Source organism: Mixophyes fleayi, chromosome 9, assembly GCF_038048845.1.
Source record: "Mixophyes fleayi isolate aMixFle1 chromosome 9, aMixFle1.hap1, whole genome shotgun sequence".
Classification (NCBI taxonomy): domain Eukaryota; kingdom Metazoa; phylum Chordata; class Amphibia; order Anura; family Limnodynastidae; genus Mixophyes; species Mixophyes fleayi.
Genome location: NC_134410.1, coordinates 14005605 through 14032943, shown reverse-complemented (window position 1 = coordinate 14032943; position 27339 = coordinate 14005605). Strand labels below are relative to the sequence as shown.

Here is a 27339-nt window from a genome sequence, read left to right as displayed (position 1 = left end):
AAATAAACAATTACACAGAACAGTTGTTCCGATCATAATAATGTGTAAAGCTTATTGATCGGTCAGTGGGAAGGGGGGGCGCAGAGAGGGGGGGATTATTCCTATTCTGTTTTATACAGTATATATTTGTAGGGTGATAAGATGTTTGATTGAAGCCATCTATGTTGTCATGGATACCGGAACTCTGATTATATAACTGTAACACCCCCCTAGTGGTGTTCTAGTAAAACCCTGCACTTCAGTGAATATAGGAGGGGTCACCTAGAGGGTAAGTTAGAAGTTTATAAAAAGTTACATAAACTGGTTACCATGGTGATAACCCAGCCTGTAAGACTAAGTGAGAGGAAGGAGGGGCTGTAATTAAGGGGGGATAGAGAAGAGAGACAGAGAGGAGAGGAGAGATGTAGCTGGGGACCTAGGGTGGAAGCTCCCAGGCTCCCCCAGCATTCCCTGGAAGTCTGAGCGTGGTGACTGAGCCAGGGCAAGGAATGTGTGCCCTGGATGAGGGGGAGAACTCCATGCCACTATAGAGAACCCAAGAGAGAGGGGGACACTTTGCATGGAAGAGGCCCTGGAGTGAGGGCTGCTACAAGAGGCCTGGTAGCTGTAGTGTCAGATCCTGAGGCTGAGAGTACACAGAGTGTGTCAGAGCACAGGAGACATCATCCCCGCAGAGGAGGGATGAGCTGCAGTTGAGAGTACACAGCGTGGGTCAGAGCACAGGAGACATCATCCCCGCAGAGGAGGGATGAGCTGCAGTTGAGAGGTACACAGAGTGTGTCAGAGCACAGGAGACATCATCCCCGCAGAGGAGGGATGAGCTGCAGTTGAGAGTACACAGCGTGGGTCAGAGCACAGGAGACATCATCCCCGCAGAGGAGGGATGAGCTGCAGTTGAGAGGTACACAGCGTGTGTCAGAGCACAGGAGACATCATCCCCGCAGAGGAGGGATGCGCTGCAGTTGAGAGGTGCACAGAGTGTGTCAGAGCACAGGAGACATCATCCCCGCAGAGGAGGGATGAGCTGCAGTTGAGAGGTGCACAGCGTGTGTCAGAGCACAGGAGACATTATCCCCGCAGAGGAGGGATGCGCTGCAGTTGAGAGGTGCACAGCGTGTGTCAGAGCACAGGAGACATCATCCCCGCAGAGGAGGGATGAGCTGCAGTTGAGAGTACACAGAGTGTGTCAGAGCACAGGAGACATCATCCCCCCAGAGGAGGGATGCGCTGCAGTTGAGAGTACACAGAGTGTGTCAGAGCACAGGAGACATCATCCCCGCAGAGGATGGATGCGCTGCAGTTGAGAGTACACAGAGTGTGTCAGAGCACAGGAGACATCATCCCCGCAGAGGAGGGATGAGCTGCAGTTGAGAGGTGCACAGAGTGTGTCAGAGCACAGGAGACATCATCCCCGCAGAGGAGGGATGAGCTGCAGTTGAGAGGTGCACAGCGTGTGTCAGAGCACAGGAGACATTATCCCCGCAGAGGAGGGATGCGCTGCAGTTGAGAGGTGCACAGAGTGTGTCAGAGCACAGGAGACATCATCCCCGCAGAGGAGGGATGAGCTGCAGTTGAGAGTACACAGCGTGTGTCAGAGCACAGGAGACATCATCTCCACAGAGGAGGGATGCGCTGCAGTTGAGAGTACACAGAGTGTGTCAGAGCACAGGAGAAATCATCCCCGCAGAGGAGGGATGAGCTGCAGTTGAGAGTGCACAGAGTGTGTCAGAGCACAGGAGACATCATCCCCGCAGAGGAGGGATGCGCTGCAGTTGAGAGTACACAGAGTGTGTCAGAGCACAGGAGACATCATCCCCACAGAGGAGGGATGAGCTGCAGTTGAGAGGTACACAGAGTGTGTCAGAGCACAGGAGACATCATCCCCGCAGAGGAGGGATGAGCTGCAGTTGAGAGGTACACAGAGTGTGTCAGAGCACAGGAGACATCATCCCCGCAGAGGAGGGATGCGCTGCAGTTGAGAGGTACACAGAGTGTGTCAGAGCACAGGAGACATCATCCCCCCAGAGGAGGGATGCGCTGCAGTTGAGAGGTACACAGAGTGTGTCAGAGCACAGGAGACATCATCCACGCAGAGGAGGGATGCGCTGCAGTTGAGAGGTACACAGAGTGGGTCAGAGCACAGGAGACATCATCCCCGCAGAGGAGGGATGCGCTGCAGTTGAGAGGTACACAGAGTGTGTCAGAGCACAGGAGACATCATCCCCGCAGAGGAGGGATGCGCTGCAGTTGAGAGGTACACAGAGTGTGTCAGAGCACAGGAGACATCATCCCCACAGAGGAGGGATGCGCTGCAGTTGAGAGGTACACAGAGTGTGTCAGAGCACAGGAGACATCATCCCCGCAGAGGAGGGATGCGCTGCAGTTGAGAGGTACACAGAGTGTGTCAGAGCACAGGAGACATCATCCCCGCAGAGGAGGGATGCGCTGCAGTTGAGAGGTACACAGAGTGTGTCAGAGCACAGGAGACATCATCCCCGCAGAGGAGGGATGAGCTGCAGTTGAGAGGTACACAGAGTGTGTCAGAGCACAGGAGACATCATCCCCGCAGAGGAGGGATGCGCTGCAGTTGAGAGTACACAGCATGTGTCAGAGCACAGGAGACATTATCCCCGCAGAGGAGGGATGAGCTGCAGTTGAGAGTACACAGCGTGGGTCAGAGCACAGGAGACATTATCCCCGCAGAGGAGGGATGCGCTGCAGTTGAGAGGTGCACAGAGTGTGTCAGAGCACAGGAGACATCATCCCCACAGAGGAGGGATGCGCTGCAGTAGAGAGTGCACAGCGTGGGTCAGAGCTGCATGGAGGAGAAGCTACTTGACCAGACATCGACCTGGCATTTTTTACCCTCAATCTTCACCAGTGGGTATCAAAAATATTTTGGCCTTGGCCCTCCAATTACATGTATATTATACCTGGTGAGCAGCTGTCATACTCATTTTCTAGCGTCTCCCGTGTCAGCACCACCTCCATCAAACAAGTCTCTCCTACTGCGTGCACAATACCTACGGGGCCACAGAGTACTGGTGAGCATGGTCAGGGGGCGGCTATAAGTGAAGACAATGAGCAGCCTGGTTCCCGGGGCTTAGTCTATGAATCCATACTTGGCATCAATATTAGACCAGCTAATCTGGACTTTCTTCAACATCCTGCATTCAAATCATGATGATGGGCAGTTATTAACGGATCAATAAACTCCAATATTTACATATATGAACCATGGCATTATCACACATTAATCAGTGTTACCCTGGCATTCCACCGCAGCTCTGTTAAACAGTAAAGTATTTGCACCCCCATCCATAGCAGGCAGCTGAAGCTCCACCCACATCTTTAGGACCCTGTCTCGATGGGATCACCCACAGGCCAGGAAGCAGATTCAGCCATGGTTATATCTCACAGTACATTACTGCACGTCTGCCAAACTGTCACTCAATCAACGCCTGTCGTGTAGTCAATGCAACTCCCTTACAAACATGGCGACCTGCCCCAGAGGAGTGAGAGAGTATGATGGATATAATCAGGCAAGTATAAACGCTCCCGTTATTTCATGCATGTTATTCAGCTCAGGAATACACAGTACTTGATGTCAAAATTGTTGGTTTACTGCTCACAAAACCTTTCTTTGTATCTAAACTTTGGAAATAAACAGAACAAATACTTTGTCTAACAGCAACCTAGACTGGCATCTGAACATTCTCTAGAATATATTAATACAATTTAGAGACAATGCACCATGTTTGGCAAGGTGACATGCTGAAGAAAAAAAACAAAAAACACATCCAAATGGCACAGGCACACAAGAGGCATGGACAGATAAGTGCATACACCAGAAAAGACTGTAAGCTCTACAGCCAATGGAGATTTCACCAGAGGAGACATGGACACAATGGTGGCAGCTTGTGAACGAAACTTCAGCCTCTCTCTACACTAGGAACTAGAGACACCAATGAGGCACTGACTGCCTAGAGAGGACGCTGGTTCCTGGTGAATGGACAGGCTGTGCACACTAGTATTTGTATACCCAAAAAATGGGTGCACTTTAATTCTGCCCAGATCAATAGCAACACCCCCCTCTCATTACCTGTTTCTGCAAGCTACCCCTTAAGCTGCTATGGCGGGACAAGCCCTCCGGTGTTAAGTGCCATCTCTCTGAGTCAGGAAGCAGGAGAGGTCCACGGAGGACATGTTTCATGTTGGGAGGGTAGGAATAATTAAAAAAGGGATTATCTACTATTGTCTAGCTAATATTGTCTGAGGTCTAACTAACATAAAATGAAAATCATTTTGTCCCAAACTCCCTTTCATAAAATGACACCAACTCCCTTATTGACGTGGCTGTGCAGGGCTTCAGAGAGAAGCCCTGCTGGAAATACCTAGAGCCGCCTCTCACTCATGGAGATGTTCCACTAAGTCAAACATGCTTGCTCTTGTGCAAGCTCCAAGCGTAGCTAACCACTCCCTAAAGGAGGAGTGGGGAACAAGAGATAGGACTCCGAGAGAAGAAGCTAGGTCTCTCCAGCAGGGCTTCTGACTAATACTGCGCAAAGAGTAAGTGAAGGGGGAAAGGGGGCATTTCAATTCTGTTTAATAAACCTTTGATTTGTTGCCTCTGTGTGGGCCACGTACATCGTTGCTGTAGATCACAACAACTAGCCCATTACTTTATATGAGCTCTCCATTCATCCACTCATAGGGGATAATAGGTTTTATGAAATTATACAGTATATACATTGTTTAAATAGCACAGGCAACAAGGATATGGAAAACCCGAGCAAAAATTCCAGCCACACACCCACCATTGAGCACCTTGACATCATTCTGGAACCACCTTCGTAGTCAGCTATGATGGAAACATCTTGCGAAATAACAAAGCATACACAGATGACCCAGAAAAATTTGTGCAATGCTAATTCACATTTACAGGACAGGAGAATAATATGCCCCCTCCCGCCCCTGCATCATCCCGCCCCACGTCATACCCACGTGACATCCTCTTCCCCCTAATCGATTAGCTACGAATACATTGGCACATGTATTTCTCCCACACCTCCCACTAGTAAACAAGGAGAGCGTGGGAAGGGGAGGTAAATATGAAGACAAGTTAGGGTTCGGGCAAGTGGAGTGTAACAAAATGTGGATATTCTTAGGCCACGAGACAGGAATCTGGGTAGAGGTGGAAAGTCGCGGGTCGGTGGTTGTGGAGTGATGGGAGCTTGCGGACATAGGAAGGTTTCCTGGGAAGAGGCCACAATTGAGCACGTCAGTTCCTGCCCCACCGTTTCAAGTCCATTATCGTTTTACAGAGATCGAAGGCTGAAGAGAGCAGTTAATTAGGGCAATTCTCGGCATCCTATACCCTAAATAACTGGCCTACTCAATTCCCGGCAAATTGTTGTTCAAATCGGAAGAGAGTGTAGGTGAGAGAAGAGAGAGAAGATGGTGGAGTTGGTGGATCGTGGAAACTCGATAAGGAGAGAGGTGCAGAGACCAGTACTAGCCTCACATAAATAAATATAGAATTAAAGCACCCTCCTCCCCAATAAATATCCAAATTGGCTCATTCATACTGAAGAATCCCATCTCCCTCCCAGCAATGGAATGTTGTCCAAGTACCTTTTCAAATTGGCAACTTTACAATTCCCTTTCCCATAACATTCATTGTCTAGATTTAAATTCTGGCAACTGCAATGATTCACCTTACTATCTCCTGGAGACCTATATAATTACCGATGTTGTATACATCTTCGGCTTTTTTTTCAGAGGGTTCTTCTGTATCGTTAGGTCTTTTTTTCTCTCTCTAAATTGGGATCACAAATCATCTGCTCTCACCTAGGCTCATCTTCCAATCCATTCCTTCCCTCTCTCCTGACAAGGTTGTCCCATCATTCATCCTCTCCGTATCCTAGGAGGTAAATTCACCCATTGCGTCTTCAGAAGATTCTCATTAAACACTCTTGCGATTGATGTTCTGCCTCCGTTTTTGGTTTGAAGGGAATGACATTCTCTCACTTTCTTCAGTGCCCATTGTTGTTTTAGGCCTCAAGGAAAATCCATTGTCTTACTGTCCCGTAAAGCCTCTCTCCTTGATTTCTCTTCTTAATATCTCACTTATGTTATGGAATTAATCTCTTTTTTTGTCTCAGTAACTTACTTTTAAGGTATCCTCTGTCCTTACTTTTTAAGGGATCCTATGATAACCATCTTGTTCTCTCCTCTCTCTCTCAATACAACTCTTCCTCCTGATTCCTCCTGTATGGGTTGGGGGTTCCCTGGCCAAGGATGATAATAAAAGGTTGGTGGACGGAGATCAATGTCCACCCCCAGGCTCTTTCCCTGGACGTTCAGTTGAGATCTGAGTGAAGGCCTCGAGCATCAACCCTCGGACTTTATCAGCAAGGTCAGGGACGTCATCGGAGGTCAAACCTCTAGTCGGAATCCCTGGGAGAATCTGCACAGTACACGTTCCTGAGAAGACAGAAGAGACGGAATAATCAGGTCAGTGGATAGAAGAATGGATGTAAAAGGTAAAAGCGGAAACTAGTCAGATCGCCATTTTGGGGGTCAGGGAGGGTTAGAATTTCGACACACAGAGCACAGAATCTCACCTGTGGTAAACTTTTTGTCTTTCTTGCAGTAGAAATCCTTATAGGAAGACATGATGACAGGAATAACTGGAACCTGGGGAACACAACTAGAGTTTAATGTGAAAAAAATGCAAAATCATGTAAGCGGGTTTCAAAAAAACAAAAAAAACAAAAAAAACAAAACAAAAAACAAAAAGGGAGAGGCACTAAAATGCAAACTACCGATGAGGAAAGGAATCGCACAGTCACTATTTATAGGGACATAAAAGGTAGACAATGTTGTAAAGCCATGGGGGAGGCCAGTCAGATGCTAGGCTGCATATGAAGAGGAATCAGTAGAAGAAAGAGCTAGGTCATCGTTGAGTCCACACCTAGAGTACGCTGATAAGTCCTGGAGGCCAGATGGTCAGAAACAAAATAGAAAATGTCCATGAAGGGCAACTAAAATGGTGCATGATCTACTCCACAAAACTGCCCAGGGAAGACGGATGAATTAAACAGGTACAGTTTAGAGCAGAGAAGGCATATGATAAAAACATTCAGATATGTCAAGGGAATTAATGAGGTCCAGGAGAGACGCATTAGGACAAGAGCACATAGGAGGGTTGTAGGCTTTGGGGAAAATCTGAGGAAAAAAGGACTTCACTGTAAGGGTAGTAGATGGGTTGAATAGCCTCCCAACAGAGGTGGCAAAGGCCAATACAGTACAGCAATTAAATATGCAAACGCATGGGCAGGAGGCTATCCTAAATCTGAAAAAAAAGCTAAGGATCAAATAGGTTCTGGGGTTATCAGGGATTAATAAATAAAAAGATGCGTAGACTAGATGGGACGAATGGTTCTCATCTACTGTCAAATTCTATGTTACCAAACCAAGTGACGGGGACGGCAGAAAACAGACCAAAAAAAAAGATATAGTGCGACACAGGCGACCAGAGATTTCAAAGAAAGGAAAGAACAAAGAGAATGAGAGATGGCAGAAAGTTATTACAGCACTGAACATAAGATGGTCTTCGTAATATCTTATAAAACATTGCGCTGTAACCTACACTGCATCCAGCTATTAAATAAGCCTCATAAACTTATTTAATTATTATCTACTATTTATAAAGGGCTATCATACTTCCCAGCACTACGTGAGGTCTTTATTGCCCAACTTAATTACATTTACTTCCAATGATAAGGCCGACGTACCTGAGCTTGCACAGCCAGGTGAAAGGCTCCACGTTTGAACGCCAGAAGAGAACCGTTGTGGTTCCGAGTACCCTCCGGGAACACCCAGACCCGCACCTGGGATTGGGCAGCACAGAGAAGAGGAGATTTGTGAGAGACGATGTAGACATCCAAGTGAAATACTTACAGTTCTCACATCCATCCAGACCAATCATTCCCCCCCCCACTCCCTAACCAGTCCCCTCATGTCCCAGGGTCCAAGGCTGACCCGTTTGCTGGTCTCTGCTTTGATACCCGGCCATGTTTTCAATAGGAAGGGGTAAAAGTATTAAACTGCAGTTTTGTCAAATCGACAACTTTTTCAGCAAATATTTATAATGCCAATTTTATTAGTGGCAGAACCCAAGCTTTATATAGCCTCAAATAATACAATAACACTTTAAACACGTGTGCCTGAAAATCGCTTATACACACACACATAATATTATTACACAAACTATCCAAACAAGATCTCTACTGTGAGGTAAAACAAAAAAACAAGCAAACTAAAAAGCGCCCTCACGAGCTGTAGTTACACGCAAGGTAAATCTTTAGGTAACCAATTAAAAACCAATGTGAATACATTTCTATATACGTGTCCCGGCTCCCTATGATAACCCCAATCACTGTCCTCTAACTTGTACGTCAGTCAGGTGTGATTCCACCAGAAAGTTTAGCGATGTAACACACGGTCATACGATTGGCTGACGTGTGCACCTCTAAGTGACCTTCAGTGAAAAAAAGAACTTAAAAATGTCAAAATCAACTTCTCCCACATACTAATTATAAAACAAATACTAGATCTTGTGCTAATGAAACACCAACAGCACCATATTCTGCCACATAATGTAACATAGCATGAACTCCATCACACGGCTTCCATCTTGTATGCATAAGATTGTACAAGTAAAACACAAACGCTCATTTAAATATTTAAACGCTAGACGCTGACTGCCCCCCCCCCCCCCCCTATATTATCTCATCCCCCCTCACGGATTGGCTCCTCACATCCTCTTTCAGCATGGTTTCCGCTGCCTCCGTCATCACACTGATGGCATCATCTGTTTTTTTACGGTTGATGAAGATGACGCCAGCCAGCCAGCACGCAAGCCCAGCGGTACCAGCATACATCAGCTCGCGCTTAGCGATGGGCACGCAGCGACCGGGCAAGATCTCCATCATCCCTGGCGGGGCAGAGAAGACACAAATGGTTAATTTTTTTAAATTTTTTTTTTTTTTTAACAGATCCTCTTCTCCCCCTATTAAAACTGTTACTTACCCCCTTATCTCTATTACTTACAGTAAACTCGCCCCCACCACCAGCATCTTATTACCAAAACATATTAACGCAACACGCTCCGTCCTCTTTTTCATACTTCCCATAATTATCTCCAAAATAATCACTCTCCTTCCAACATAAATTCCCAGCATTGTGCCCTCTTGCCTCCATATCACAGTCCTCTAGACCTGTGTGGCGCTCAACCTTTATTTATTTAAGCTGGGAACACAAGTGTCAGAGCGTCATTGTTCTGAGACCCCAAAATAGACACATCCCAATAGTATGTACTGTAAGACTTGATAGTTATGGGACCACCAAATATAGATTCTAGAACCCTATTTGGGTCACTTTTGGATAACTCACTCACATCAGTCCCTGCCCCACTAGAACTTAGTCTAAATTCCCTAACATACATACACCCACAGAGAGACAGACTAGGATTAATTTAATAGCAGCCAATTAACCTACCAGTATGTTTTTGGAATATGGGAGGAAGCCGGTGGAAACCCACACAAACACGGGGAGAACATACAAACTCCACACAGATAAGGCCATGGTCGGGAATCGAACTCATGACCCCAGTGCTGTGAGGCAGAAATGCTAAACACTAAGCCACCGTGCAGTTCAAACATATATTCCAAACAGCGGCAATGCTAATCTCTGACTGCACCTTCAGGTGAAAATTACCATTATCAAAGTGTATAATGTTAAGAGTAAGGCTGGGTACACACTGTACAAAATTTCTCCCGATGCGATATCCTTAACGATTTTACCAACAATTAAAATAAATAAATAATAAAAAAGTCCCGATCAGCAGCCGCTTCATGTGCGCACACTAAACACAATTTACCTTCAGATCAAACCTCTTCCTCTCTTCATCTGTCATAACCATAAACTAAAAAGGCGGTGACTCTGCACACCATATAGAGATCTATGGACACTGCCGGTCCTGAGCGCATACACACTGCAGGATTGGAACAACATCGTTCCATCATTGAACATCATTTTTAGTCTGGTTTAAAAATCAAAAGAAATGATACAAAGAGCTTTGGAACGGTAATCGTTCATTGTTGCAGGGTACACGTAATGCGATATCGGGGGTCGAACGGTTGTTTATCATTTGATTGGCCCGATAATCGTCTCAGAACCCTGTACTGTGTACCCAGCCTAAGGGCTAGATTTACTAAACTGCAGGTTTGAAGAAGTGAAGAGCAACCAATCAGATTCTAGCTTTCATTTTGTAGAATGCACTAAATAAATGACAGCTAGAATATGATTGGTTGCAATAGGCAACATCTCCACTTTTTCAAACCCGCCGTTTAGTAAATATACCCCCAAGTCTTTTTTTTTGATCCGTACATACTGTAAGACATGTAAGATAAGGTAAAGAGTTACCCATTGGTGGTATCTACAGGAGTACTGTGAGCATTTTTAGGACTGGCAAAACACGCTAAAGGGTCTGACATTATTACCCATTGCTTCTATCGTCACCATAACCACTGCCATTTTTAACGTGGTGACTGCACTTTAGTTTCCAGAGTAAAACTGTCGGGGAAGCCAAGGGTGAGCGCCAACCTCTAATAAAACATGTACGTCAAAGCGTATTTAATGCAGAACAAACAAAACTCCCACAACAACCAAGCAAAGAATAAACACATCGGTGGGTACAGTCCTTAAAATGCACCTGTCACCCACACAGAGCGGAGGAAGCCACTTACCCAGCAAGTCCAGAGAGCTCTGATGATTTGACACAATGACATATGGCTCCTTAATGTTGAAGTTCTCCCAGCCCCGGACCTCGATCTTGATTCCATAGAGATATTTAATATGTAGGAGCATGAACCGGAGTACTCTGGAACCAAGGCAGAGAGTAACATTTACAGTCAGGAATAATACTATAGCACTATCCATTTACAGCGTGGCCTAATAAAATCTGTGTTCACTTTTGTGGCAAAATACCAGCAAGGCGGCACAGAATAGTGCCTAGGGACTGAATCGGCATTTAGCGGTTAGATGCGTCATGGCAGAGACGTTTTTTTTATAGCCTGTACCAAAAACCTGACAAAAACAGAGCGTGCTTAGGTATCAAAACTCTCGCTACGTGCGCCACGTAGAACGAGAGAAGAAAATACATTAGACAATACTGATTGCATAGCATAAGATTAATCCTCTGAAGGATTTTAGGAGCAGCCAGAAAAATAAATGCATTACTCTTATGTCAGAGAGTACCAATGTCCTGTTCATACGCTAATGAAATTGTTGACTGTCACTGTCCATTGCCCAGGACTGTCCTGATCGTCGAGTTAGCCCCATGAACTCAGTCTGTTTTTGGTGTATGGGCTACACCAATATTCTCTGCTACCACAATACACACTGCTGTGGTGTACAGTACACCCCACGTTAACGATCACAAGTTTACAACCTCCATAATTTGTATTCTAAACCGACATTTTATTCTAGAACTTGTAACGAATATATCCCAGAACAGAACAAACCAGCATAGGACTCATTAAGGTCTACGGCAGTACAACAGTAGTAGTTTCTTAGACAGCCTCAATGAACTATAAAAGTTTCCATGAGACTTGTGGATCACTCTCGATGTTGGCCTTATATACCCCTTTCAGACAATGCTTTATCCACAAGGATTTTAGACCATGATACCGGCTACATTTAAGAATTCAGAAAGACAGTTTCCACCCTTTTTGGGGCTCATCAGTGTGGGTTAGGATTTTAGGCTCCGCATGGGAACAGAATGAGAGTTAGGGAGATTTTTACGCTACCCCTGGAGACATTTCTCAAGCTTCTGTTCCGATTAGGATTTATTTTTGTGTAGACTGCCCGCAAGGAGTAGCTGAAAAACCTACCTAATTCTTCTTATTGTTTCAGTGAGGCTACAGGTGAGAAATTTTTGTCTCTTACCTCCAGAGCATCAGCTCTGGAGGCAAGAAACCACATGACAATAGGCAAGGTCAGGGTTGCCTATAAGAAGGGGCAATTAAATTAGTTGTACAAAGAAGGTCTGCTGTAAGCAGAGGTAACAATAGAAGGGAGAGAGAGAGAACACAGAAGTCACAAATACCCAGGATACAGCAAGAGAAGACAAGTAATGGCTACTGTTCTCTATAGGCAGAGTGATCTGGTACTGATCGTGTTCAAAACTAAAAATTATGGGGGGGGTAAATTTCATTGTAAAGGGTTACACTGAACAGCCGACTATCAACGTGAATGAGAATTTTACATTAAGACTTTTAACTCTTTACTTTCCCGTCCACTTAGAGAGAACACTGGCGATAGCAGCAGTAAAATTAATTAGGAGTGGAATACAAGGTCACTTACTTCATGTTCTCCACATTGCGCCCCCTCACTGCGCATATAGGAATTGCCAGTATAGCTAGCGTCAGGATCCAGCCGTTATAAAACGTTATCTTGCAGAAGTACTTGAAGGTGATGCTCCATTCGTAGAGGAGAGGGAAAGCCACCAGACAGACCACGAGAAGCCACTGCGCCACCGACAGCTCCATCGCACCTTCACAAAGAGAGACAGGTAAGGCTGAGAGAGACAGCGCACAGAGCGGGGAAGAGACATTCTGCACAAGGAGCCCCCTATATGGAACCAGCACTATGTGCGACAGAGCTGAGTATAATTCAGTAGGACGTCCGAAAGCGCACACAGTCCTATGACGGACGGTGCCCCCACCTTTGTGCTCATTTCCATTCTTGCTCCACCTCCCCCTTTATACAGCCCCTTTATATAAAACACCTTTTGATTACTCTCATGTCTGCAAGCATTCATATTAATTCAGGTTCATGTGTGTAACTTCAGTCAGCAAATAAATGCCGGGGACATACTATAAGATAATAAAATATGACATGAGCCATAATTGGAAAGAAATAATTTTACATATATAGAACACAGCAAAACTACTTACAGTGTAGAGGAGAGTAAAATCTGTACACATGCTCAGCGATGTAACCACGCCTGGCAGCAGCGAGATAAGGTGAACTTATATCACCAGTAAGTAACATAACAATATCTCGTCATCTAAGCCAGGCTTCAGCACAGCGTGACTCAGTCATCCTCCTCCTTCCCAATATAAGAGACATTAGATGACCGATTAGGGTTTCACAAACTCAGCCCAGTCTACAGACTCACTATATTACTGCAGTCAGTCCTCCTAGTACAATCCCACCCCCCCTCCCCTGACCTCTGCCACCATGAGACCTCTCTCAAGCTCTCTTTTGTATTCATGTGTTGGCCCTTTGTCTGGCATCGTGTCACTACCACTCCTGGTGCCGACACCCAGACTGCCTCTTGCTGCAACTTTACATTTGTCTCTTTCCAAAGCTCTATCCGCACTCTCAAAGGGGTCAAGTGCTAAACAGACCGACTAAATTACTTCTGAGTTGGCATTTTAGGTTTTGAACTTGAGTTAGGAGGATCTGTGCAGTATTAATTCCTCAACTCGCTACCGTTGACCCTTTCGATAGAGATCAATGGGAATTGTATTTATTTTTGAACCAACATTTTATACAAAGTCATGTTCACACAAAACTCTACAGCCACAACACACGTATAAAAAGCAGACATTACATTCACAGGTTATATTACCATAATGTTAGTGGGATCAGAGAAGATCATACGCTATTACAAACTCATCCCTCTATACTGAAACAATTTGTTTGGAAGGTACAAATGACAAGAGAAGACGTTGTATATGCCGGACACCATGGCTAGGTAGCCCCTCACCTTGAACGGTGTTGGTAACTCCTGTATTTTCAGGTATAAACCCTGCTACACTATAGGGGGATTTGACAAACCATGCACGGAACTGAGCGGACAGCCGTGGAACCTTCAAATGTCTCAAGAAGCCATCATTATTGTACTGGAAGGAGGGAGGCATAGTGTAGAAATCTACAGGTCCCAGGGATTGGACACCAGCAGTTATCCTAGTTATGGAGGTAGGTTTTAATAACATTTATTTAAATTGTCTGGAGTTTTCCGTTCATGGAAAGGGTTTTTTTTTGTTATTTTTCAAGTTTTGTTCTACAATAACAACCCCGGACCTAGAAAATATTGTGCTTGTGAAAATGATCTTTCTGCTAATAGTCTGGTGACCAAATAGTCATTTTAAGAAAGCAGGCAGAAGGGTGGCCCCTTGAGGCCACCAGAAAGAAAATCAGATGACGTCAGCGGCTGTGTCATTATAAGGATACGTGGCCACGGAATCTTGTAAACACTTTACAAGCAAATAGGATTTAGAATGAAAAAGAAATGCAGGAACCTTTCACTTTCTCCGTTAATGGCCCAATTCACGGTAATTCCCCACTACTAGCTGTAGGGATACACAAGGATTCCCATTCTTCTACGTCACAGGCTTTGAGTTTAATGGAGAACGCTGTGCATTTTTTTTTTTTTTTTAAAAAGTATATTTTTCTATTCTCTCCTGCATGAAATAATCATTTAAAAAACGTATAGGCTTTAGCTTTAAGGGTTAATTTAAATCCTGGACACCAGACACTTATAGAATACCCAGGACTGATACTTACACCCCCCCCCCCCTCTTCTCACACCCCAATAACTTGCTAAAATGATCTTTCTTTCCATGTCTCGGATGAGTCATCAGCAATAACCCGTTTGCCAAGGTATTGTGTAATAAATAAGTGACAATAAAGTAGGGGTGAGAGGGACAACAAAAGCCGACTTTTCACCTAATTCTTTGCATATTCACTTGATAAAGGCCAGCTGAACACTGCTTTAGACAAGTGGCTAAACAGCAGCATTTGTAAGTGCCGTACCTCAACCATAAGGACATAGAAAAATAGATAATAGCAATCTGAAAACTATGTTATGTTCAACTGGGGAATATCGATCCAAAAATTATGAGGGTTTTATCTATGGTTTTTAAATAAAGGAGAGGTGCTTAGGTTTTTAATCCCATTTTAAAACTATTGTCAAGTCACATTGTTGCAGCTGTTCTACAACAACGTGTAAGGCTGCATCATCCTTTTTAGTATAAAAATATATATATATATATATATATATATATATATATATATAGATCTATCAAGGTTTTGCTAAAGAGTATGCTTGTAACCTGGAAAGTTCTATCGACTTTCATTTTCAGTTTGAAAAGCCAGTAGTCAAGAGTTCTCAAATCTCCCCTTCCATCTCTATTCAGTATAATAACTTTACAGCACTACTAGTACTAATGTTACCTTTTTACATTGTTGCAACAATGTTGTAGTCCTCTGCAAAACAGATAACCCTTTCAACTATAAAAAGGAGTAGAAAATATATCAAACTAAAGCAGCAATTCCGTGGAAAAATAAATAAATAATAAATCAGGTGGCGACTACCATGACAACCACAATCACATGGCACATGATGTATTGAGCAGAGAGGCTTTGGAACTATCCTCTGAGCTCTGTCTGCACTGTGACATTCCGCCTCCCTCTGTCATCACATGACATGCTGAGAGCTGTGAGCCTGTGTTTGTGTAGCAGACTTGCTGTGTCTGACAGCCATTTCTGTTTGACAATCCGAGAGATTTTGAAAAGGAGATAATGATGTGTAGAAGGATAGCTAAAGAAAAGGACTATTAAATACATGCTTAAAAAGGTACGTACTTGACATTTATTTAAAGAAGAAAAAAAAAATATGGGTATCCTTTGAGTGAGGGATTAAGTTTGAGTACAGCACAGTGACACCCCTCTCCCCCAGTCACAGTATTATTGTTGTTGATTTGTAAGGTGAAAGAGCTTACAATCTACTGGTAAAGTGGCACAGCTGAGTCAAGAGAAGTGAGTGTGGGTCAGAGGAGACTGGGAAAGTACGGAGGGTGTACCAGCGTAAGTAGGGCAAGATCTAATGTAGGCGAGAGGTAAATCTAGGAGGGTGTGAGGGGGTATTTTTACTTTGAGATGTATGAAAGGGTGGTGCTGTTGAGGGCTTTGTAGGCGAGGAGGATTAGAATTGGACTGTGTAGGGTATGACAGCCAGTGTAAGGATCTGCAGACTGGTGCTGTGGATATGGAACGTCAAAAGAGGAAGACAGATTGAAGCAGGGGTACATGGGCAATGTTGGGGCCAGATAAGAGGAGGCTGCTGTGGTCAAGCTGGGAGATGATGAGAGAAAGGATAAGAGTTTTGGTTGGATCTTGGGTATGTAAATGGTTTATCCTAGAAATATTTTGGCGGTAGAGATGACCGATCAGGGAGAAAGACTGGATGCGAGGAGAAAAGTCCAGTACGACACCAAGGTAGTAGGCTCCAGAGATATTGATGTTGAGGGAGATATGAGGGGGAGAGGACTCAGGTAGAGGGAAAGATAATAAGCTGTTTTGGACAGGTTGAGTTCTAGGACATCCATTGGAGATAGCAGAGACACAGTTGGCCACACAATATAGTATATGGTACAGGGGTTGACTTGTGTGTAGAGGTGGTACTGTAGGATAAATTAACAAACTTGTTCACCCAGAGAAGAGGTGTTACAGTGAGAAAAGCAGGAGGGCAGAGCCTTATGGGACCCTAGAAAATAGTGGGATTGGCGAAGAGGATGAGTCAGAGGTATAGAACCAGGAAAGAACAGTGTCCGAAAAGGTCAGTAACGTGAATGTCGTGCAGGAGAAGAGGGTGATCAACAGTGTCGAAAGCAGCAGTGTGGTTTAGGAGGATGAGTATGGAGTAGTGGGTGACCCTTCGACTTTGCTGTAAATAGATCATTGATCACTTTTGGAGGGAGTCTCATGTTGGGGGTTGCAGAGAGTCGAAAAAGGAGAGAAAGGGAGATAGGTGGCTGGTACTGGAGTGAATTAATGGTGGGTGGATTGGCGAGTGTAGTAGAACATGGTGGGGTGTGAGGGTCTAGCATGATGGTTTTCTCAATAACCTCAAAGACAAAATTGACACCAAAGTCATCGGCACTGACGGAGGAAGGGGGAGTTGGTGACGACAGCAGAGAAACGAGTGGAAAGTACTAGGTTACTGACTTACCTGTCACAGCGCTAGCCAATGGAGACGCAGCTTTGACGACATTTGATGACATCACACGGTGCTCAGCGGAATACCTGTGAAGAACAGATATACAGAATTATAGAAGCGCTAGGATACTATAAAAGACATGAGATGTATATGTGGTCTCAGCCGCCTTCAACTGTGAATAAGTATATTCCGAATTAATAGCCACCTACCCCAGATGCCTCTCTGCTCTACACATTTTCATCTAAAAAGGAAAAAAAACCAAACACAAAAAACAAAAAAACATAACAAAAAACCCACAGTAAAAAATAAAACAGTAAATAGGAGAACATCTCTTTAGGGAAATATTTAAAATGCAATTATGAATATGCAAATTACCATCACATATGCCAATGTATAATTTGTTAGATTTATATATGTTCAATCTGCAGCTGATCTTAGTGTGTCTGTATTTTACAGCAGTCGGCCGTTCTGTCCGGATAGGTAAAAGAACAGGGACAAAATTATGTCGTAACCAAGTTTGAAGGCTGAACGTTGCTAAAAATAATCTTTTAATTCATCTAATATGTCTCCTGAGAGTGTCAGGAAGGTGAGGCCACCGAAAAGCCTTGAAAGATAAAAACTGTCCCCAAATGGAGAGCCATGACCTGCAGGTCACATTATTGCTACTTCTATTTATACATCAAGAACGGAAACTGAAGACAAAAAAAGCGTTCTGCAGAGAGATGGCTGTAACGCACGTGCAGGTATCTAGGACGCCTTGCAATTCCCCAGCACTCCTCAAGATCAGGCTTATACCTCTCTGTAACGCATGAGACTGGTTATCTAGCAGGAAAAAAATAAAATAGAACACATTAGCAATTAATTGCGCTCTGAAAAGAGTTGCTCTAGACAGCGGTTCATCAGCGCTCTGGTGAGTCTATACTTGGGGTCCTCAGCCGACTTATTCTCTGTATTGTTTTATAAAGCAGAGAAACGACTGGACGTGATGGGAGCAGCCTGCGTCTGGATCATGTGACCACCTCTGCATAACGCAGAGAGCGCGCACGGCACAACCAATCAGAACAGGACGAGGGAGTGTAGTCTGCATCACATGGTCTCCCTCCTACCTCTGCGGACCACGAACTGAATGTCAAGGTGAGTGGGAAGTCTGAGCTGTATTGTGCATGTGGGGGGATTTTGGAGCAAATGGAGGGTCTCAGTGACGTGGGTGGGGGGGGGGGGGGGGGTTATGGGAGGTCTGGGTGGCAAGAGGCAGCGTTTTGTGGCAAGCTGGGTCTGAGGACATACGGGACATCTACGTGCCCTGAATTATTTCTTTTGCGAGTTTATGTACCATTTTATTGTATTGACAATATCCTTTTCTAAATATAAAGCATGTTTATTATTACAATGCAGCTCTGCTTTTATGTGGAGTTTTGAGTATCATAAGCCAATCCGTCATTATGTACGTGTTATATTGGTAACTCAACATGAAGTGAAATATTGCACAAAGATCATAAAAGGTAAATCAAAGCGATGTAACAGAAGAACAAAGTTTATTTGCAGTTAAACACACCTCTCGGTTACTTTGTTCAGCACTGGAAATTATACACACACAGCCACATACACACACACACACATTCACAAACTCGCACTTGGGTACAGTCCCGTGAAACGCTGTATAGTATTTTTCTTTTCTTACGATTATGCTTCCTCTGATTTGTGCACATAAAAAGCAAAATATTTGTCTGCAAATCATTTTGATGCAGACAATGCAGTTATACGTTTTGCATAAAACATTAAACTAACCCAAACAAGCAGACTCATTTTACCAGTGTGTAAGATAATAGGTTTTGGATAGGCCGCCAATTCTCACAGGTAGGTTTTTTAGCCCCCCCCCCCCTTCCCTCCCCCCATGGGAAAATGAAAGTATATTTGCATCTTTTGTCAACACTTCTTGGTTAGTAACAAATCTACAATGAACATGTAAATCAATATAACGGTGCAATTCTTCAGCAAATCTGTGCAGTGAAATAGTTGACGGTGAAGTTTTGCATTAAACGTTCTGCACAGCATCCCCCCCCCCCCCCCCCCCCCCCCTCAATCACTTTTGCTCTGGACAGAAACCTCAGACCTACACAAAACAAAAGCCGATGATCACAGCTCGGAGCCCCCATGACATCCCTTCACACGCCACCCAATGCCACCATTCCCCATGCTAGCGGCTTATGATCAGCATGGGCTTTGATCATTTTGCTTCAGTTGACTGTAGGAGTGGGACTTGGAAGATAATAAATCGATGCGTTACATTTCACAGCACTTTAGGCTTCTCTCCCCTCCACACTGCTCCCTTCTTGCTGTATACTGCGCTGATACTGATCACCAGGACTCAAGTCCCACACTCAATATGATGACCCGGTATAGACACTAGTAATAATCCTACTGCTCATCTTCTCTGTGAGCAACTTGTTCTAAAGATACCGGACACAGAGCCCATCCAATCTCTGGTGGTAATGGATGCCAAGGCTGTGGTAGTATCACATTGACCCCTACTTTACTATGGAGGTACGCCCAGCTCTCAAGCTACACTAGGGTCATAGCTAATTAACACATGCACCTTCCTCTACTCTAGCTTCATCCCAGAAACCCCCCAACCCCGATATCAACCTCCACACAGAAAACTGAACTCACACCTAGCTCCTTCTATGATTCCAATCCTTGTGTCCAGCTCATCTGTCATCATGCCTGGGCCCCTTGCAGCATGAATGATGCCCTTTGTCTCCACCAAGTATCTTTTCTTCACTGTGCCTTGTTTCATGCCCGTCGTCCCCTGACCCACAGAGGCTTCCCACCAACTGCCCCCTCCACATTACATCATGTATATTATCGAGTGCCAAGCTTTATACCATGCGCTGCCCATCACCAGGTTACTCCAGCCTCAGAAAGTCTTCTAGTATAGTAAACGCTCCCCCATTGGCATAAGAGCTCAGGTACTGGAGCAGGTGAGCTCATAATCCCCAGACTGTGCCAAAAATCCCACCAATCCCAATTCTGATCCTGAATGGCATGGTGCAGCTGGCAACCATCATGCAGCTGGTAAGAGTGCGCTCCGATACTGACTCCCAAGACATGCTGGGGCTTTTAGTTCCACAATAGCTAGAGAGCCACAGGTCGCGTCTCTCTGCTGAAGGCTGACAGCATACACAACATAATAACGCATGCAAGGGATTTTGGCGACTACACTTGTTGCTGAAGCTGCGATAACCGTACCTTGAGCAGGAGATTGTTCAACAGCTTAGAAGAAAGAAAAGGGAGAAAAACGAGATAACAAAAAACAAACAGAGATTTCTCAAGTCTGCTCTACACCATGCACAAGAACAGGATGTGGTGTCACTTCCACACAGCCGACTCACCGGCGGTACAGAACAGGTGTCATCTACACCAGCCCTTCATATACAGACAATTTTCTCCAGACTGGAAATGATTACATTATATTCTACCTCCAGCCTGTCTGGTTTCAGGATTCTTTATTATGAGCACAAAGTTCTCATCTTTCCCCCATCAGTGATCTCTTTGTCTTCACTAAATACCCCCCCGACCCACACACTCCACCATCAGTGACAGAGACCTCTCTAATCACCCCCCTCTCTCCCCCCCTGGCTGTCGCAACTGCTGACGTCTTTTTCAGACCAGATCATCACCCTATTTACTTCCTCGTTGCCACAAACACAGGATGCCAGGACCTCAACGCTTACCCATCACTCGCCATCCGACCAGCGTGCTGGGCCTGAATGCGCTTTACGCCGTGTACTACAGGTTACATGACAGCTAGGATATATCTCACACTTCACTGCAGAGCTCACCTCTTGCAGCTCTGCAAATACACTATGAGGGATCCAAAAAGCATCTTAGGCCATCTATCCCTCTGGCCCCAGAGTAGAACAACAACCATAATCCACAATGCCTTTCCCCGTTCGTGCTGCTCAATTTCCAAGCGGCTCACCTGGCCAGTGACTGTGGGAGCTCGCTTTCACTTAGAGGCATCAAAAAGTGAAAGTAGAGACTCAGGAGGCTCGTGTAGGGTTCACTGGCTCCAAAAAAGATGAACTACACAGGCAAGAGGAACAATCATCAGTAATTCATAATTTACATAGCGCCAATAATTCCGCAGCGCTGTACAGAAATTGTACTCACATCAGTCCCTGCCTCAACAGAGCTTACAGTCTAAATTCCCCAACACTCACACCAAGAGAGACTAAAATCAATTTGATAGCAGCCAATTAACCTACCAGTATGTTTTTGGATTGTGGGAGGAAACCCACGCAAAACACGGGGAGAACATACAAACTCCACACAGATAAGACCATGGTCGGGAATCATACTCATGACCCCAGTGCTGTGAGGCAGAAGTGCTAACCACTAAGCCACCGGACTGCCCACAATACCAAGCCAAGGATACATAATAGACCTGATTGTGTTACATTCAGGGGCTGTCATAAGGTTGGTTAGGGAACCCTTATACTAGTGATGGCTAACCTGTGACACTCCAGGTGTTGTGAAACTACAAGCCCCAGCATGCTTTGCCAGTAGATAACTAGCTGATAACTGGCAAAGCATGCTGGGGCTTGCAGTTTCACAACACCTGGAGTGTCACAGGTTAGCCATCACTGCCTTATACGATATGGATTAATGATCTGCATCTGCGCTCAACCTCTGGATACTCTACAGAAACTGAGTGCACATGGGGTGGAAAAACCAAAATACCTCTTGCTATTATACATTTTAGAGACAAAGGAACCTGCCAGCAGAGATCAGAAAAGGAACCTCAAACTTCTATATTTATTTTGCTACACTATTGTTCTCAATGTCTGGCAAAGAAAAAAAATTGTTACATTTTTTACATGTTCTGTACACAAAGTAACAGGTACGGAGTTGTTTATCATTGAGGGCAGATTTAGGGCAAGCTGTGGTTCTCCAGCCGTTGTGAAACTGCATGTCCAGCAAAGATGGGCAACCTGAGGCCCCTCAGGGGCCACATGATGAGGCCCTCTAACCTTCAAAAGGTAAAACATTACAATTAGCCAAATAGACACCTATCTATAATATCACATCAACAGGCATCAAGTGTTACAAGCTATAAACAAACAAAGCTGACAAAGCAGGAAGGAGCTGTGGGCCACAGGAGAAGACCAGGAGGTCCGCCGGTTGTCCGTCACTGAGCTACAGACATTCAGAAACAAAGAAGAACACGTAGGACCATTTCCTATGAGGCAGGTAATTGTTGCTACAGTCGTTGAGGCTTTTTTTTCCCACTGTGCACTATGTAGACGGAAAGAGTAGAGAGAGGCAGGAGCAATAAATAGATCTCCCCATGGTGATTCTGGGTCCGTGCAAACACACAGCACTGCAAGTCACACCGAAGCACAACAGCCATCTATTGAACTCACAGTATACAACACACTGTGACATAGTAGCGGCAGCCATACTGCGAGCCACTGTTTGGAGCCGCTCGGAGACCGATTCAGAATGCAAAACGGCTGCCTCCAATCGGTGTAGGTAATCGGTGTTCCTTGACCAATAATTACCAATCAGATGTTTGCCTTGATTAGTTTTGTGCAAGGTAAGGAAAACATATCTGGTTGCTATCGGAGACAGCTCATCTGTGCCATTTGAATTATATATTTAAAATCAGGATTCATATTCTATATGCAGGTTTACAGCTCAGAGGAAGCAGAAACCACAGTGTTATACTGAGCAGAGGACCCATGTACATTACCCTGGGTGTTAGGCTGAACACTTCCTGGATGTAATCTACAACAATATAAGACTGATGAGGTCCTTCCAACACTGCAAACATGTTACAATGTTATTTTCTCTCCCCGGAGGTACTTCACGCTTAGAAGAGAACATCACATGAACAGATTATCAACATCAACATTACTTTATTAAAATTAGAAAAAACTAACAATTTATGGTTTTCATTACAGAGAGCACACACCGATCAGCCACAACATTAAAACCACCTGCCTAACACTGTGTAGGTCCCCTCGTGTCACCAAAACAGCTGTGACCTGTGGAGGCATGGACTCCACAAGACCTCTGAAGGTGTCCTGTGGTATCTGGCACCAAGACGTAAGCAGCAGATCCATTAAGTCCTGTAAATAGTGAGGTGGGGCCTCCATGGCTCAGACTTGTTTTCCAGCACATCACACAGATGCTCGATCGGATTGAGATCTGGGGAATTTGGAGGCCAAGTCAACACCTTTAACTCTTTGTCATGTTCCTCAAACCATTCATGGCCAATTTTTGCAGTGTGGCAGGGTGCATCATCCTGCTGAAAGAGGCCACTGACATCAGGGAATACCGCTGCCATGAAGGGATGTACATTGTCTGCAACAATGTTTAGGTAGGTGGTACGTGTCAAAGTAACATCCACATGATTGCCAGGACACAAGAATTCTCAGCAGAACATTACCCAGAACATCACACTGTCTCTGCCGGCTTGCCTTCTTCCCATAGTGCATCCTGGTGCCATCTCATCCCCAGGTAAATGACGCGCACACACCCAGCTGTCCACATGTTGTAACAGAAAATGTGACTCATCAGACCAGGACACCTTCGTCCATTGCTCCATGGTCCAGTTCTGGTGCTCTCGTGCCCATTGTAGGTGCTTTCGGTGGTGGACAGAGGTCAGCATGGGCACTATACCTGAATAACTTGCTTGATGGGGCCCATCAAAATGAGGTATTTGCCTTCCTCCAGCTTCATAAAAATGTCAACCACACAGCGCAAGATTCCTCCGGCATTCTCCATGCTCAAGTTAATATGGATGGCAAACTTATTGGGCTTGAACTGCTGAGTGCCAAGGACAACGTGGCGTGAGGAATCCTTTACATGATATCACTGTGATAGAAAGATGTCAGAACCGACAGTGTATCACAGCCAGCATTAACTTTATCAGCAATTTGTACTACAGTAGCTCTTCTGTGAGATTGGACCAGACTAGCCTTAGCTCTCCACAAGCATCAACGAGCCTTGGGCGCCCATGACCCTGTCGCCGGTTCACCGGTTGTCCTTCCTTGGACCACTTTTGGTAGGTACTAACCACTGTATACCAGGAACACCCCACACGACCTGCCGTTTTGGAGATGCTCTGACCCCGTCATCTAGCCATCACAATTTGGCCCTTATTAAAGTCGCTCAGATCCTTACGCTTGCCCATTTTTTATGCTTTCAATACCTCAACGTCAAGAACTGACTGTTCACTTGCTGCCTAATATATCTCCGACCCTTTGACAGTGGTCATTATAATGAGATAATCAATGTTATTCACTTCACATGACAATGACTTTAATGTTGCTGATCGATATATCTATCTATACACAAAACTGCCCGCTCTCCAGGTGTTGTGAATCTACAAGCCCCCCTGTGCCCTGCCAGACTATAGCTAACAAGGTATGCTGGGACTTGCAGTTGCACAACACCTTGAAAGCCACAGGTTGTCAAAGCCTGATGCTGGAAGAAATATCTTCCTAGCAAGTTAATACATCTCTCCCATCTTTAAATGGGGGGGTGGGGGGTTGAGAACCCCCTGGAATCTCTGGCTGGGGGGTGTTTGACACATTAGAGAAATATTCCCCTAGGTATTAAAGCGGAATTAAGTACAAAAGGGGAGAATCAGACAAAGCACAAGTAGGTATTTCTTCCAGTTATACATGAAAATACTTGCTTTATAGAAGGCCGCTATTCAAAGACATAGCAGGGATAAATGGGTATCTTTCCCTCCATTGTCCATTTTATAATAAGCGTGATCTATAGAAGGCGGTGATAATTTCAGTACAGTGATGTCACTGCTTCCCTGTGATTTGATTGGCTGCATTCTCAGGAATACTGACACCAGACAAAACATGGCTGCCTCCTCTATGTGCAGGAAACAAGAGCACTTTAAAACAAACCTTTCATATTTTAGTCCTAAATAACTACATTTAATATCCTAATTAAAACAATATTGATGTACTCTCACTTACAATTGCTGCAATGCATTAAAAACATATATTCTGGTATGTGTAATAGTATTCACAATCCGCCCATTAACACCCACAAATGACAGAGGAGGTTTCTTCTATAAACAAAGATGACTGATAACGGCTCTGCAATTATTTTAATGTATGGCTCCTCCTAGAGGCTATATACAATTTACAAACAAACATGTTTGTAACGGAGCCTCACATGAGAAGAATGGTGTTAAAACTGGAAAATAATTAACATTTATGGGGATTTTTTTTATGTCGGATCCTTTGATTGGCTAGGACATCTCTCAATATACCAATATTCCCCTAACCGTAAGGTACTGCAGATTCATGCAATCACTCCGGTAGTGGAAGATCATTTAAATGCAGAGTAAGCAAGAAAACAGACTGAAATCATACCCATAACTACATTTTTTACATTTGTATCCTTCCCTCCCCCCTCAGGCAACTGCACATAAACTGCAAGACATTATTCATCCATATGTCTACGCTCAACAAGTCACTTTATAGACAGCCATGTAAACTCGTATTACAAAGAACACAGCGATATATATTTATATACACAAACAACCACTGAACATTCTTGTTATGTTTCCTGTACATAAATAAATAATAGAAAAAATAAATGCAAAACATATGTTCAGAAAATGAAAACACAAAACAGGAAAAGGTTGGGTTGCAAGAGAACACAAATATTTTTAGGAAGTTAGCATTTAATTTATGCAGAGAAAATGACACTTCATGTATCATTTAAGTCTTATGGGTGTGCTTAAATTCTGAATTAAATCAGGTTTTTATTGCACAGAATCAGATAGGTCCTGAAAAGACAAACAAACATTTCTCCACTGGCAGTAAGATACAGTGTATATATTCCTCCATCCACCATGACTAACCTGTACACAGTGACTTCCAGCAGGCTCCAGTCTTCCTGTTGTGCTTCAGCAAAGTCCTGGATGGAAGAAGAGAGAGGATTGGAGAGAGAGGAGCAGCTCCTGACACATTGTCTACTCTCCTCCTACAGATGCAGTGAGGTGTGATTCCCTAAGCTAGCAATGTGCTGTAGGTGACCAGTCTTAACACTATGTTACCCACACAATCTGTGTAGCTGGATTCCCCTTCCTCTCTCCATATCCCTTTACTTCCTTCCACTGCCCCCTCCTCCCAATATGCCCTCCTCTTTCCACTGATTGTGACAGCTTCCTTTTCTCTCCCCAGGGTCTCCACTTTCTCCCCATCATTTATTGCACAGCTTCAGACCCCTCTGCAACATCCCCACTCACTTGCACCCCTCTTCTTGCACCCCCCAGTCCATCCAATCTCCATCTTTTCTGCAGACAAGTGCGCCCCCCAACTCTGCACCTACCTCAGCCATGTAGTTTGCAATAGACTTTTCCTACCCTAGTCCAATTGTACTGCCTCCCCCCCTTCCCCAATGTATTACCCCCTCCTTCACTCCTCGCACCCTCCCTGTGGTGCTGATGTAACGGTCCCCTCTTATTGGAACTAAAAGTAAATCAATATAACCCAACACTGACTGGTTAAAGGGAGGTGATGACGCCCGAACCAAAAGCCTTGGGGGGGGATTCCAAGTCCAACAGCTGCTGGTAGCCCGGGGGGGGGCTGATGAGATAGACAGATAGAGGGGGGGGGGGGGGGCGGATGCCAGAGAAGGGGGTGTAGGTTTATAAGAGAGAGGAATGAAAATTAGGAGGGGAGGGGCAGGTTAATACAACACACAGGGAAATGATTGACAGGGGGCAATAGATGTACAGAGGAGACACATACACAGCAGCCAGCAGATACAATGACAGGAGATGGAGGCAGAATTACAGGGGGGGAAAGGAGGGAAAGGGGCAGTGGAGGGAGGAGGGGTCTGGGGGAGAGGGGGGGCAGAGGGAAAGGAGGGACAGAGATAACGTTGCAGAAGAGAAATGCAGAAGCCGGGTGGATGGAGATAAGGAGTGAAGAGGGGGGACAGTGGGCATGAAAAGGGGGTGACCCCTGCACAATGGAGGAGATGATGGGGGGGATAGAGGGGAAGCCTTAAAATGCCCACTTCAATCTGCAGATGTAGCGGTACAGTCAGCCAGACGGGGGAGGCGCTGAGCAAAGCATTATGGACAATGTAGTGATCATCTCAGGTCCTGGATCTGCAAAGCATTGTGGTCTGTGCGTGTCAGATCTCTGGTGTTTCCAATCTGTAATGCAGCTGCTCAGCCTCAGGCTGTTAATCCTCTATCCAGCTCTATGTAA

The 27339-nt window shown here is 44.8% G+C and overlaps 1 protein-coding gene and 1 long non-coding RNA gene across 3 annotated transcripts; one reads left to right on the top strand and one right to left on the bottom strand.

Annotated features, from left to right (window-relative positions):
- The first annotated feature begins 375 nt into the window (after positions 1 to 375).
- Positions 376 to 3500, top strand: LOC142102012 (uncharacterized). The gene is made up of 3 exons (XR_012679181.1): positions 376 to 644; positions 2061 to 2660; positions 2795 to 3500. It is a non-coding gene; the product is annotated as an uncharacterized LOC142102012 (long non-coding RNA).
- Positions 3501 to 4711: 1211 nt separating this feature from the next.
- AGPAT1 (1-acylglycerol-3-phosphate O-acyltransferase 1) lies at positions 4712 to 27097 on the bottom strand. 2 transcript variants are annotated; one of them, XM_075186517.1, is made up of 9 exons: positions 26622 to 27097; positions 25980 to 26035; positions 17090 to 17163; positions 12433 to 12622; positions 10815 to 10948; positions 8826 to 9001; positions 7800 to 7895; positions 6627 to 6699; positions 4712 to 6486 (listed from the first exon to the last, which is right to left on the bottom strand). In XM_075186517.1, exons 3-9 carry the CDS (start codon positions 17139 to 17141, stop codon positions 6329 to 6331), a joined length of 879 nt encoding a protein of 292 aa, XP_075042618.1. In that variant the 5' UTR covers positions 17142 to 17163; positions 25980 to 26035; positions 26622 to 27097; the 3' UTR covers positions 4712 to 6328. The 2 variants fall into 2 exon arrangements, with proteins under 2 accessions (XP_075042618.1, XP_075042619.1); XM_075186518.1 differs by lacking the exons at positions 17090 to 17163; positions 25980 to 26035; positions 26622 to 27097 and adding an exon at positions 15313 to 15354.
- Between the last annotated feature and the right edge of the window lie 242 nt (positions 27098 to 27339).

What these genes read in the sequence shown, in the direction of transcription:
- AGPAT1 (XM_075186517.1), bottom strand. Translation starts at nt 17,141, where the DNA reads ATGTCATCAAATGTCGTCAAAGCTGCGTCTCCATTGGCTAGCGCTGTG. An exon ending in AAACCATGCTGAAAGAGGAT is followed by an intron (nt 7,896 to 8,825) that starts GTGAGGAGCCAA and finishes GCCCAATCCCAG; the next exon opens with GTGCGGGTCTGGGTGTTCCC. An exon ending in ACCTGGCTGTGCAAGCTCAG is followed by an intron (nt 6,700 to 7,799) that starts GTACGTCGGCCT and finishes TGTGTTCCCCAG; the next exon opens with GTTCCAGTTATTCCTGTCAT.